Here is a 15,375-nt window from a genome sequence, read left to right as displayed (position 1 = left end):
TTCAAAAGGTAAATGATTAAAAATTAAAAAAAAAAGATATTAATATAATCACCAATTAATACCGACCAGTTTTTGTTTTGTTTTGTTTTGTTTATTTATTTATTTATTTTTTGCTACGTAAAATACAATCACATGATGTTTACTAGCCGATATATACAGAAAACGGATTCCAGCGGTTGGACCTGTCTTTTTTTCAATGGCGTCAGGTTGGTATAAAATTTAGCAAATATTAGTCCTGGCGCTCCTCTACAAATTTTGGCAGTTGGCCCCCTTTTGAAAAAAATACAATATCAACTCATTGGCCTTTACCCTCGCTCTTTATTACATTTTAAAACGACAGTCCAGCAATAAATAATACATGTATATTTGATGATTCTGTTTCTCAATGCTTTAACAGTTTATAAAGGAACATCAACTGTAGATTGAAGATATTTCAATGGTTCTAACTTGTTTATACCACATTTGACAATTATGGTGTCGTCGAATAAGAAAAAAGCAAATGTTCCGAAAAATTTGAAGTCGTCAATACTTTCAGCTGCTCTAAATATGGAATTCGAAAAAAAACAAAAAAACACAAAGAATGTTACGAGTTAAAATATGACGTGTCCGGATAGTACACCAAGTCCGTCCGCCCTGATTGCTCGAGCGTGTGCATTATCTCTATTCTCTTAATGACGTCAATCAGAATGGAAAGATCAATTCGAAAAATTCCCGTGAAAGGGGAGTCTAAGTCAGCAACTATGTAACACAGCATTCCAATAGAAAAAAGGGTCAATGTACACAGTATTAATTCTATTCTATAGGAAAATGCCTGTATCATCATAACACCATACAAGGAAAAAAATCCTAATGTCACCAGGAAACTCCATCTATAAAAAAACAATTATAATTTCAATTATTAATATACATTTTTATGACATAAGGTATTGAGTGTTTCTTGAATGAGTAATCAAGGGAACCAAGATTCTAGCGGAAATCAAAAGAAAGCGAGCCAGTGACAAAGACCAGACGGGGAAACAAGCCACACAATTAAATAATCAAAGTACGTACAGTTGCGATCACTTCTAATCACTCTTAAATTCTGTCAGAATCTGTCAGGATTTCTGTTCTACGACAGCAGATAGAACAGAAATCCTGACAGATCCTGACAGGGTCTGACAGAGGCTGTCCTGGGTCAGGACACATTTTGCCCTATTCCCTGACAGATCCTGACAGAAACTGTCCTGGGTCGTGACAAAGAAAATACGAAAAGTTGTTCTAAACTGTCATACCCCTGGACAGTTCCTGACACTAAATCTTTCTATTCTGTGTGACGTAATTTAGAACAGGAAGTCCGCGATTAATAAATGAAACTGTGTGGCTAATGTAAATTAGCTAACCCGATTAAGAAACAAATTTTCAATTATAAATAGAGAGCTCGTCGTGATCATCATCCCACAATCACTCAATCCTCGTTCATGTTCCAATTTTCGTCGATCACGGTCCAGTCAATCATCGTTCAAACTGTATTATTGTTAACATGTATAATTTTTTTACATTCTTTCATACACCTGTGATATTAATTAAACCATATTATTTAATTATAAAATTAAAGGTCTGTGTTTCTATTCTAAGTGTAAAAGTCGTTACAGATAACTTTCAGATGTTCGGTAATTCTCACGAAGTTCAAGATTGACAAAGTACTTTTTGAGTGAAAGTTACTTTTAATAACATAAGGGTCAAAAATCATTCTAAAAAATGTTAAAATTGACAATTTTGCATTAAATGGGTGACTGATACCTAAATGTTTCTATCAAAATTCTTCAAAATGCCACTTTTAGCAACGAATATCAGTAATAACACTTCCTTTTTCCCTATATAGTCTTATATGTAGAAAATAAAAATGTTAATTTCATATTAGTGACTGTGGCACCATTATTTCAGTAAAACTTTTGCAAAATGTATGAGTGCAGGCAGTTTTATTTTTCAAAAGGGTCTAAAACTATTGACTTGAATACTAATTTTTTCAAGTCAACTATCATGTGGGTGACTGTGACTCATATATTTCTGTCAGAAATCTACAAACAATGTCATGTTCCAGCATATGTATGAGTGCTCACACTTTTAATTTCTATTAGGGTCTAAAATTGGTGGCTCTGACACATTCATTTGAGTAGAAACTGTTCTACTTAGAAAAGTTCCTGACCGGAGTGTGTCAGGACCTATGACAAATTATGACAGAGCTTGTCCGAAGACCTGACAGACCCTGACAAGGTGTGTCGCGGGTCAGAACAGTTTCTGACTGTTTAGAACTGTTCTATGACAGCAAATTCTGACACGATCGAAGAGAGGTTAGAAGTGATTGCAACTGTGCATATAAACTAAAGAAAATTGGCAACTCGGTGTCCACTAAAAAATAGGAGCATGGAAGAGGTGCACCCGTGGGGTAAGCGTCCTCTGCTTTTCTAGAAAAACCTGTATGAACAAAGGAGTAAGTCTGCAATTTAGATAGGCCGATGATCCATACAATTTTCTTAGAGTCTTATTTAGAATCCGTTTAATACATGTATATCGACACGTTGAGTTTTTAATTGCTGGTTAATCAAATTCATGAAATTGGCATGTAATCAATCGAAACTATTATGTTTGCTTTTTTTACGAGATCTACACTACATGCATGCACAATTTATTTTATTTGATGTATGTGTTCATCAGTCACATATATTGAATATATGTTTCCCATAGGACGAGATAAATCATTATTAAATTCAGTCATGCTACCATGTACATGTATGTTATGCTAAATATAATTTTACAGCTCTGTAGACGGTGTATTGATGGACCATACGGTGCATTTTAGCATTTTTGAAATGCATCATACCACTGAACAAATTACTCATTATTGAATGCACCACTAAATAAAATTTCTACTGCTAGAATCAATGATATCTATGATTGACAAATAAAGTAAAGAAGAAAAAATAACAAAAAACAAAAAACAAAAAACAAAAAAAAAAAAAAAACAAAGTTTATCTGTTAGGCTTCCGATTACTATAGGTCTAGGGTTTATAATTATACTCACAGTAACCAATTGATTCTCGAATGCAGTATCCCCAGTTGGTCAGAGCAGACACTGTTTAGCACCGAGATATAATCAATTACATACCGACACATAATGGAATCAACTAAATGTTCTGTTGAATGACTGCAATCCCGTAATAGATCGAGCAGATTCCATATATCAGCTGAAATGTAGTAATCTTAAGTTTTATCTAGGAAATAATTAAATTGTAGATTTTGAGTCATTCTTTCATTAAATTTACATAAAGTCATAGGTGTTACTATGGCAGCGAAGTTTGTTCTTTAAGTACCATTTCAAATAAAATTCAGACACAACCAACGGTAGATGCGATACAAAGTTCAGCAAAATTTATTGAATAAACGAGATTTTTTTTCGTTTATCTACACCATATATTTATATCGGTAAACAAATATTCCTTTCGGTATATCTGAAGAAGAGCATACATTTTTCTCTTTATTAAACCAAGCAGAGTTGCCCAACAATTATGCCAGTTTTTATATATCTAAATGTATATTTCACAAAAGTGCAACAACTGAAAACAAAGTAAGTGTGATTAAGAAGTCTGTACAGATGAGACCAGTTCTAACCTGTCAGGGGAACCGTCAGAAGAGCCGACTCTATGATAATTCTAACTGTGTTATACAACAGTTCTAGAGCCTGCTCTTTTGACAATTTTCGCGAACCGGTACTAATTCTGTCGAGCTCTACTTAAGATAGCTCTGCTAGAACTGTCAAAGGAGTCGACTCTATGGGAACTGTTCTACCGCTATAACTGTCAGCAGAACCGGCTCTGGTGAACTGTAAAGATGTAAAGACCCGTCTCTTCATTCTCATAAATATATATACATAATTTTTTTTTCATTTACTTTATTAATATTATTCAAGAAGTTTCGATCTTGTAAGCTTTTTGTCTTGCATTTACACGTGCAGTGATATTGTGGGACAAACTATCGTATACGCAATGTATCATTTTTGTTTTTGTTCAAAGATTCTAAATTTTTCTTTGTTAAACGACTAACAGTTTAAACAATGATTTTAATTCTTCAACAACAATTATTCAAACTCAAACATTTAAATGAAACATTGACAAGAAGTGCAAACTTAAACAGACATGTACATGTGCAATGTCTAAAATTTTTCACTCCCGAAGAAATAAAAAAAATGTAAAATTAGCCTACAAATCTTTGAGATATGAAATCAAAAAAGAAAAATAATTAAAAAAAAACATTTCTTGGGTAACTATGCCACATGTATATCAATGCTTTGTCTTCGAAAAAATCAAAACAGGATGAAAAGCTATAAATTAAATTTGAAATCATTTGGACTTAATTTGTTGATAACTCAAAATTTGGTAAAAAACTTCAAATGTCGGGATAAAAAGTTAATTTTTACTGTTTCTTTGCTTATCTGTCAGTTTGTATGCGTATGTTTGACATGAAATGCAAAAAATAAGTACTATCTTTAAAAATAAAGATAGCCGACGCAGTAAAAGTTGTTCTTTTTACTTATAATTTTCTACGTTTCATTCAGAAAATAACACCTGGCACGCCATTTTAATTTTCGATACAGTTTTTTCGAACGCAACTATGTTATCAGTAAGTTGTCATTCGGGAAACAGAAGTGCGATCATGTGACTTGCGTTTTCATGGAAGAGCGTCTTGAAGGTCAAAGGGTAAAAAGCGAAACTATACCGACTGCCAATTCAATACTGTATGTGGTAAGTCTCATGTTGGGTACCAGTTGTAACATTTCATTCGGAACTTCGGGTTTTTTCTATTACTAAAGGTAAAGACCAGAAATATGGCGGGAAATCGTGGTATTTCAGCTCTTCAATTGTGAAGAAATAGGGAATATCTCAAAATATCCATAGAAACAAGATGGCGGATAAACAATACGTTCAGTGCAAAATTTTCGTAGAAAAAAATAAATATGGAAATATTTCGATCTCGGAGGTAAGAACGAGAAATAATTGTATGAGAGTTGTAGTACAGACCGACATGAATAAAATGGCAAATTTTTTTAAAGGAACTTATGAGTAATTCAAAAGATAATTCAAACAAATTGAAAACAGGCTGAGGTAAATTCGAGTATACATATTTTTATTTTTATAATTAAGTTGTTTTGTGGGACTTTACTATGAAATGTGCAATTATTCATTCAAATCTGCCTGTTCTTAGGGTATAACCAACATTGAAAATCCAATAGATTCTTTTGTATTTAATTTTCATTTACAGAGTTATCTCCCTTAATTTCTTAAATTTACGGTGCATTCTATAAATCTGTATCTCTTTTATTATTGTTGTATTATTATTATTATTATTAATCAGAAGTCTTCTACAGGAGACTGATCATTTCGATCATTCATGGTTAAATAAATGTATTGATTTATTTAACCATTTAACTATCATTGCGATCAAATTAAAACTAAATTGTTACAATCCTTAATCATAAATAAGATTTAATCTAATATTTTTCCAGAGCCAATTCTACGAGAACTGTCAGAAGAACTGGCTCTATGAGAGTCGGCTCTGCTAGAATTGTCAGACGAGCTGGCTCTACAACTATCATAGAACTGTCATACAACTGTTCTCCCGGCAGTTCTAGGACAGCTTTGTGAGAGGTTAGAACTGATCTGTGACTTTGACTGAATTAGAACTAAATATTTTTTGTAGGTTTTTGACATGCATACAACACACCCTGTGTGATACATGAATTGTACTTACTAAGTCTGCTGCGTTAAGCAGATAAGCACATAAAAAGTGGTATTCATTGGAATTTGATGGTCTTTAGTACTACAAAAATATTGTTTGTTTGTTTGTTGGGGTTTAACGTTCGAGCAGCAATATTTCAGCTACATTCAGACAATGAACATGAAATGGATGATAAAATGAACATGAAATGAAAAAAAAAGATGGGTCACAAGGATAATAGGGTCGACAAATTTTGATTGACACTGGAAAAAGGGGGAATGGGTAAGGTCGGGCAATTTAGCCTCCTGTGGCGGAGCGCAAAGGTTCCTACTCCTATCGCATACCACAGCAGGGTTCTTTAACGTGCGAGGAACGTGGCATCTTTCCCAACACGGTGCACCACTATGGTTTGCGGTCAGGTTTTCCGTATTATAGCCTGACAACCCCAGCATGCAACACGCCAGGGATACCCCATTCCACCACCTGGGGCACACATCTCAGTTGCTCTGTGAGCAGAGCGCCTAGCCCCCGGCTAGGTTTCTGAGCACTATTTAACCGCCTTATACGACAAGCTTAGCGCTGCTGCAGGCCTATTCTTTTAACACCCGGACCTGCACGGGGCCAAATGATAAAAGAGAAATGTTTTAGATGATTTTTCACCAGCAACACGAACATTTACCTGTTTACTTTCACTTTACAAACCGACTTCGTGACGTCACAGTTCCACCGATCATGGTGGTGCCCATAGTCGCGGGAAATTCAAATTTCCTAACTATAAATGTCGATTAATTAATTAAGCAAAGGAAATTATTTTGTTTCAATTTAATTTTCATGAATATTTAACGGATTAATTTCGATATTTATGACGCACAATAACATGGTCTTCTCCTTTTATTCGCCTTTCTCTATAATGAAATATATTTATAAGTTCATTATTTTTTTGGATTGCAACGATTGTTAAATTTCTTTGTTAATTAATTCAAAATATAACCACTAATTTTAATTCTTCGATAACAACTATTCATACCAAAAAATTTAAAATAATCATGAAACATTGACAAGTAAAACAAACTTAACATACATGTACATGTTCACTCTCTAAGCTTGTTCAGCCCAGAATAAATCAAGAATGTAAATTTTCCTAAATATCCCTAAGATAAGAAATACACAAAGAAAAAAATTCTTGTGTGACTAACAACACTTATATTTTTTTTGAAAACTTCTAATATCGATGGAAATCTATACCTTTAATACCATTGACCTATTTTGTTACTTTTTGTAGTGCGATGACTCGAAATTTGTTTCAAAACCGGGGATACTGTTATTCAATATCATTTTGTTTGTTTTACTATTTGGAGATAAACTTTCCCCTTTTGAAATAGAAATGCATGAAGATTATCTTTTAGGTCTATAATACACGTATATTTTGTTAAAATGAACACTGAACTTTGTAGATGCATTTTAAATGGCAAAACGGTCTATACAGCCAACAAAGTGTAAAGACAGAGTCATATTCCGTTTTCCAGTTCAAAAGTGCTGCATAGAAATAATTTATTAGATCCTTTGATAGATATTGCATTCATACCATTGTTAACTATTAGTGACACGATTGGGCAAACTATTGATTTTACTTAAATGTAGATGCATTAGTTTGTAATGCGACATCTGACTGCTTCAATGCGATTACATCCTAGTTATACATTTGCATGTAGGTTCTTTTAAATAAATTAAGATTGAATATAGGTAGAAAGTCATGGAGCTGAGGGTTAATCTTTGAGAACTATATATAAAAACAATAATAGTGATAACACTTCAACTAATAATAATAATAATAATAATAATAGTACTAACAGAAATAAACACAAATGTTAAAAAAATAAACAAAGAATATATGGACATGACTTGTTACAAATATCCGCACATTTCATACTGGGAATAAAAAATCAACAAAAAAGAAAAGAAAAAAAATTCTATTCCGGTGCAGATTAGAATACAACAAAATTAGAAATAACTTTATGCGTCAAAATAAGACACACACTTTTTACATTTTGTATGCGAGTTAGCTAAACGAATTTATGGTTGGTAATGTCGGAGTTACCTCCCTTTTGAGACAGACTATATGAAAGTTCTACCGACGTTCAAAATTCTTAAGCATTTCAACAAAATATAAAACAATTATTTTTCTTTTAATCAATTAATTTGCAATATTACTAAGCATCCGATGCGAAGCTAACGATAGACGTTCATGTTAACCGGAAAAGGTATCAGACAGGCCCACAGAAATGGACCATGAAAGTGAATTCAGAGTGAAAGTATATTTATTTAAAATTGAAATAAGCAATTCAAAGACAAAGACAAAAAAACAAAATACAAAAAACAAAACAAAACAAACAAAAAAACAAAACAAAAAAAACAAAAAACAAACAAAAACAAAAACAAAAAAATATTTACAGCATCAAGATCCGGCACGTTTAATTATTTAAAAAAAATGAATATCTGTTAACCTATCCTATCCAGCCACTTTCAGCTATGATCCCTTTAAAAACGAAATAAAAAATATATAAATGTGATGTTCGGTTGTATGCTATGACTAACTCATAGTATATGATAGATACAAGAACGGTCCTGTGGTAGGTTGCACAAAAATGGTGAGTGTAAAATTAGTTTTAAGTAATAAAAAACACAATACTTTGATCTATTATAACGTTATCATTTACGACTAATATTGCAGATACAATGTCTGATCAGTATTAACGAACTTAGATTTTGCATAATGACGTTTTAGAGATTTCTCCTGATACATTGCTTCATGACAAAATATTAATGAAACTTGTTTAAATATATAACCACATCGGTGAAAATCAAATTCAATGTAAACAGAATCATTGCAAATATTGGGTACTATTTACTTTCCTTTCCCTTTTTCAAATGTTTACGCTCGTTAATAGCAAATCGATGTAGAAACATATAAAACTCACGAATGACATCATTATGAAAGTTGTTTTCATACCGTACATATTGTCAATTAAAAGCATTGATTTTACAATTTATGTAATGTTTCATTATGGGCTTAGTGGATATTATGTCAGATTTCAAGCAACTCTTTTATATTTCGTTAATAAAATCTATGTCTGAATATGCACCTCATGAGAATTGAAAATATGGATACGAATGAACATGTATGAACAACACGCACAATGAATAACCGGAAAAAGCAAGTCTTTTTTATGCAAGACACCGATCGTGTTGTACATTTGAGAGCGTGTGCAAAGAGAGAAGTTTTCTATGATTAATGACGGCACTTTGTTATATTGTAAACTTACTCAAAGCGATCAAACAGACAATACAACCATTGAACTTTCAAATCGACGAAATAACTACGTTTTCACTTATAAAAAATGCAAAATGTCAATTTTTTTAATCATTTTTTAGTAATTCTTGACCTTCTCAGTAATTACTAAACTGTGAATTTGAAACCTTGATTTTTACGTAAAAAAAAAAAACTATTGGCTATATTCCTGTTAGAAAGAGATCACTTGTGATGCAAACAAAGTAAAATAATTGTGTTTAAGATACATAATTATTTTATTTAAAAGGCATTTTGAAAAGACGTGAAATTACTATAGTTATAGAAAAAACAAGGATTTATGGAGGAGTGCTGTGGAACAACGTTAAAGACAAACGATACAACAATGGAGAGAAACATTTTAACGGTGGACAGAATCCAAATTTAACTATTAAACAAACATGTAAAACGAAACACGGAAACGATGGCTTCTGTACTAAAGAAAACGGTCAGTCAAGGAAGTTAGAGTCTTATGTAAGTGTCAATAGCAGTCAAAACAACAGTGTGTTAGACACATTGTGATTTTATAATAAGGAAGTGTTTGTATATAATTACCGCATTTAAAAGATAATCTGGTTGTTGCTGACGGAAGTAGTCTAATTTATTTGCAACTAATTTAATTCAGGTGAATTCCCTTCTGTCATTCGGAATTACCTCTCTCTTCACCGGGATGACTTTTATGTACAGTATATTGTATTTGAGATTTACATTCTTTTCGAATTTCAACTTGGACAAATTTTCTCGAAGACTAGTTTAGTATAACTGTCACTGTTTTTACCTCCTGCTGCAAATATATTATTTGCTATATGTTTTATTTTATTTGACCACCAAACATTGCACTGGCTTTCACACAACAATTTTGGTACATTGATGATGAAGATTAAAGGGTGTTTAAAGATGTCTATTGGAATGACGAAAGGGTTTTCGATTTCTATTCATTAAAATGAGGTAAAATTTAATTATAAACAATTATTTGAAGTATGAATTATTTATAAAATACATTGTTATTGATATTGAATTGAACGAAACTTGATCAAAATAAATGTTGATTTTTAATGAGGGACGGCTAAACGATATATGGGTAATGGAGATATAGCCCACGAAGAACTATCAGGATAGTACATAATGTTTTATCATTTAAAACCTATAAACTAATTTCATATTGTTGTTAACTAATTATTTATGGCATACTTCATATGGTGTCACAAACCTATAGTCATTGTATGTTTATTAATTTATAGTGGTTGCTAAAATAGATATAATCTATTGAATTTAACAAGACATCGTCAACGAAATTCAGTTGACATATGCATGTATGTATGCAAGAGCAATACTTAAATATTGAGAATCTTAGAGACAGAATACTTGCCGGAATTGAAACAAAACGTGAATTGGCCATTTAAATATAAAACCGATAATTATTAATTGTTAACAATTAACTATTAACAAATGACGCTGATGTAATATACTCTACATTAAAATATATCTCATTGAAAAATGCTACATGTATGTAAGTAACTGTTGGGATATTTGTGTTACTAGTAGTAATTATCATTTTTATATAATAACAAATCGTACTTTAATTTTGTGATAACTCGGGATATGTTGTAAGTGTGGCTACTTTTGTTCATATAATGCCGGCGAAATATTTCGCACCATTAAAATTCACTGTTCTGTCGTTTTGTGGTAAGTGTTTTTGTTCCTCCTTATTTAATCAACAAAACCCAAAGAAGTCGAAACAAATTACAGAATAAATACAAAATACGACAACATTAATATAAGTTTGTTACGGCTTCTTTGCTTGACATTTATATAAAGTCATAGTTACCTGATATCTTAGTTTTTGGTTTTGCTTTAAAACTCGACACACTTCTATTTTGCACTAGAGTCATCATGAAAATTGCTTCAGACTTAAGAGCTTGATAAATATCTATCCGTGTTTTTCTATTTTGAAAATTAATTTTGCAAGTCAAAGTTGCTATCTGATCCAGATAACTTATTTCATTCGTCATCTTATTAAGAACTTCTCCCTGTTTTGTCAGGGCTTGCTGAAATGCAAATCCAAACGAAAGAGCATAAACAAGCCCTGCAGGTGTTAGAAAACACGAAACACACTGGTTGTTATTCGGCAATTTTGGAAAATCTTCAAGACTCCAGAAAAACTCTGTTGTAGAATAGTATAGCATTATCAAAAGCGGACCAAGAAGCAAAGTTGCAAGCGCAGGTATGCTTATCATTAAAAATTCCTTAGTTGAATTTTTGAATTTTTTCAATGATTCCATAACTTCATTGTCGAAGGGAGTGAGGAACGCATCGTCGGTAGATTTGTTTTTCTTAACCATTATAAGACCTTGATAAAAGGCATACTGGACTCCATTTGTCATCCACTGGAACTCGTCTTCAATTTTATTCTTCCTTCGTTTGCGAATTTTTCCGAGGCATTTATGATGATCGTTCCACGTTTTTATGATAATACCTAGAAAAAGATAAAAAAAACAATATAAAAAAGGTTAAATGGATTTCATCATGATACATATTGACAACCTATAAAATGACCGTACTCTCAAAACATATTACATGTATTTCATTCAAAGAATGTATTAAATACGACGAATTCCTTTCAAAATCAAGTCTCCTAGAATAGATTATTGTACCTCAAATAACTTAAAATGATCTATCAAATTCGGATGATCGACTTATATTAGACAAAAAATATTAAACTGTTTTTGAATAATTTCGGACAGAAACACCATATCGTAAATAATCCGTCGTCCAACGGATTACGTTGTTTTATATGACAATAAAGTTCAAAACTTTGCAAGCATTATCTGTTTTGAGTTTCATTTCTGTATACTCAATTTGTAAAGATACGTTCAAAGTGAATGTTTCAAGTATGGTTTATTAATCACTCCGTATTGTTGACTTTCCTTTCGAATGTGGCAACATCCCTTCTACACCTGCGTATGGAGTTTTCACATCACAACTCATACGTTATGCCAGAACTTGTCGTAATTACGCGGACCTTTTGTATTGCGCCAAAGTTCTTACAATTATGCTTCTGGAGCAGGATTTTCTTGCCGCAAGATTAAAATCATCACTACAAAAGTCTTATGGTCGTCATCATGAACTCGTGGAATGTTATGGTGTATCCATCTGCACCATGAACACTGATTTGTTCAACGTGTCATAGTTTTCCTCTTTTCGTCTAACCCGAACTTGACATTTTTATGAGCAACTAGACGTTCATTTTCTTTTGTTACTTTGTATGTATTATTTTGGTTATTGTATGTCCTTAGTTTGTCTTTGCTGTTTTCACCTAGTTGCTCTGTTTGTTTGTTTGTTTGTTGGGGTTTAACGCCCGAGCTATATATATATTTCAGCTATATTCAGACGATGAACATGAAATTGATGATAATATGAACATGAAATGATGATGAAATAAAAAAGGGATGGGACGCAAGGACAATAGGGTCGAGAAATTTTGATTGCCACTGGAAATAGAGAGAGGTGGGTAAGGTCGGGCAATTTAGCCTCCTGTGGCGGAGCTTTATGGTTCCTACTCCTATCGAATACCACAGTAGGGTTTTTTTTTAACGTGCGAGGAACGTGGCATCTTTCCCAACACGGTGCACCACTATGGTTTGCGGTCAGGTTTTCCGTATTATAGCCTGATAACCCCAGCATGTAACACGCCATGGGTACCCCATTCCACCACCTGGGGCACACAACCCAGTTGCTCTGTGGGCAGAGCGCTCTAGCCCCCGGCTAGGGTTCTGAGCACTATTAAGTCGCCTTTTACGACAAGCTTAGCGCTGCTGCAGGCCTATTCTTTTGACACCCAGACCTGCACGGGGTCACCTATTTGCTCACTTGCTTTTGTTACTTTGTATATATGATTTTAGTTACTTTATGTTCTTTGTTGTGTATGTCTGTTTTCAATGTCTGGTCTTTGTCCCTGGATTACATTCTTGTGATTACCGCTATAACCTTGGTTCCCTTGATTACTCTCCCATGTCTGGTCTTAGTTCCTGGGTTACAATCTTTAGATTTCCGTCAAAATCTTGGTCCCTTGATTACAGTTTTAGAATTTGGTCAAGTACACATGTTTTTACCCATCTAAATTATGGTAAATTTGGAAACTTTTGTATACATATATAAGACCAAGATGAAATTTTATTTTTTGCTTAAAAATTGAGAAAATCCCGCCTTGGCACGGTGAAGATTTTTTTTTATTCATAGCTGTGTTTTAACAGGGTATCCACGCAAAAACAAGGGAATGGGTGGCACATGACAAATCTGTTTTCACAAAAATTTCATCTCTTTGGTATCATAAATGCATCCTTTCTCAAAGTTCAATGTTGGTTTTTCATTAACTGCAAGCGTCTAAGAGAAATAAATTACAAAGAAAGTATTGGAATTCATTGAAAAAAAGATAACCCTTTTATATGTCGCAAAATGTGCTTGTTTTCTTTGGAACTGTCAACTCATTTTCTGCTCCATCCTTTGTCGATTAAAAACAAATCTTTGTACTATTAGACATATATGATATGTACGATGGAAATCCAATATAAAACTAATAACAAAAAAAAAAAACAAAATCATAGACAAAACACAATAAAAAACAAACAACAACAATTAGAAAAACAAACAAAACAAAACAAAACAAACAAAAGCAAGAAACAAAAAACAAAAACAAAAACAAAACAAAATTCGGAACGGAACAAATCTAGAGAGAAAAAAACAACAACAACAAAAAACAAACAAACAAAAACAGAACAAAGTATATAACATCAACAATGTTGTGCACAAACAAGGTACCATCAAAGGCAATGTTTATGAACAATATAGCAATAGGGTAATCATCATTATAAATCATTAATGTTTGTATCTGCACTTTTCAGGAATAAAAATGAGTACTTACCAACGCCACACATGAGAATAAGCATCAGGGATGGAATCATAATTTCCAGGTTTGACGGAACTGGACGTGACACCTTTGTTTCTTTATCAACATCAACAGTGATATTAATCATCTTTTTTGTCAGAAACATCGGTAAATATAAGTATTACGCATACATGCAGGTTCGTATTAGCTTGTCATCTCTGTTTTCAGAATAAAGCAATATAGATCGTTTTAATTCAGCTGAATTACATCGTTAATTAACGGATGAATTGAGAACGTACGAAATAATCCTGGAGAAATCATAACTCGGCTTAGTTCGTTTCAAGTCGGTCAAAACATATGCCCAAATGTCAAGCACTAAAAAGCTCTCAAACAAGTCATCGGAAAATGGAAAATCGTGTGGAAGAACCTATTTAAATTCGTGTTTCCATGAACAGCGCTTATTTGTTTGCCGAAAAATCAATTGATTACAATAATGTTTCTCTTAATTGAATGTTTTTAAACATTCCTGTCAATTGATTGATGAAGTTAATGTAAATTATATGTCCTCGAGTAAAACTGAGTTTGTATCTTCGTTGGATTATTAACAACCTGATCATTGAAATATTAAATTGAACAGGAGAAAACACTCTTGCCGTATAAATTGTATGGACCAAAATCCAATGTGAGCTACTTGATGTAAGAATGACAGTTCAGATGAACCGTGTTGCCAGAGTACGCACTATATTTTTTTTCGAAAACCGATCGATAGGTGAACAAGTTTTGTTTTGGAAGTTCGATATTCCTGAGATGCAATCGTGATCGAACATCGTGGTCCATGGCTAATTATTTTATGCGTCCGGTGTACATAGTCTGTATTTAATACATGACATTTAACAAAAAAATAGCTGTTTTCCACACCCTCTAGTAAATGAATCGGTAAAAGTTTCATGTTTTTCTCTTTCTATAAATAATTTGTTCTGTAATAGTCAACTTAAATAATAGATATAAATGGAGTTTAAAGTTACGTCCTTACATTTGTAACTATGCTAAATTTTCATTGTTTATAAACAGTTCTAGAAATGAAAATTTGCATGCACATACAGTGAAACCATACCAAACCAAACACTGGATAAACCGGTAGACCATGGAAACTAAAACAATTCTGAAGTCCGTTTATATAAGTTTTTCTTTTTCTGTATAAACCGAACACCTGTTTTAACCAAACATTTTTTTTTCAATTCTTTAATGCATTTATTTATATACCTTCAATTTATTCAATGGGTCAGTTTTCCTTTTCTCTTTCGTCTACCCATGACAACTTTTTATGAGCAACCCGGTGGATGTTTCTTGAATAGGAGAGGATGCTTACCCTACAGATGCACCTGGTCCATGC

The 15,375-nt window shown here is 32.7% G+C and overlaps 1 protein-coding gene across 1 annotated transcript; it reads right to left on the bottom strand.

Annotated features, from left to right (window-relative positions):
- Positions 1–298: 298 nt before the first annotated feature.
- Positions 299–14,860, bottom strand: LOC148610182 (uncharacterized). Its single transcript, XM_088542330.1, has 4 exons — positions 14,019–14,860; positions 10,926–11,573; positions 3,062–3,224; positions 299–869 (listed from the first exon to the last, which is right to left on the bottom strand). The coding sequence occupies exons 1-4, from the start codon at positions 14,146–14,148 to the stop codon at positions 584–586; spliced, it is 1,227 nt and encodes a 408-aa protein (XP_088398456.1). The 5' UTR covers positions 14,149–14,860; the 3' UTR covers positions 299–583.
- Between the last annotated feature and the right edge of the window lie 515 nt (positions 14,861–15,375).

Source organism: Perna viridis, chromosome 8 (assembly GCF_037379345.1).
Source record: "Perna viridis isolate PV_CMFRI_1.1 ecotype Kerala chromosome 8, ASM3737934v1, whole genome shotgun sequence".
In the NCBI taxonomy this organism is placed as follows: domain Eukaryota; kingdom Metazoa; phylum Mollusca; class Bivalvia; order Mytilida; family Mytilidae; genus Perna; species Perna viridis.
The sequence above is the reverse complement of the archived record's forward strand: the minus strand, read 5'-3'. Positions and strand labels throughout refer to the sequence as shown.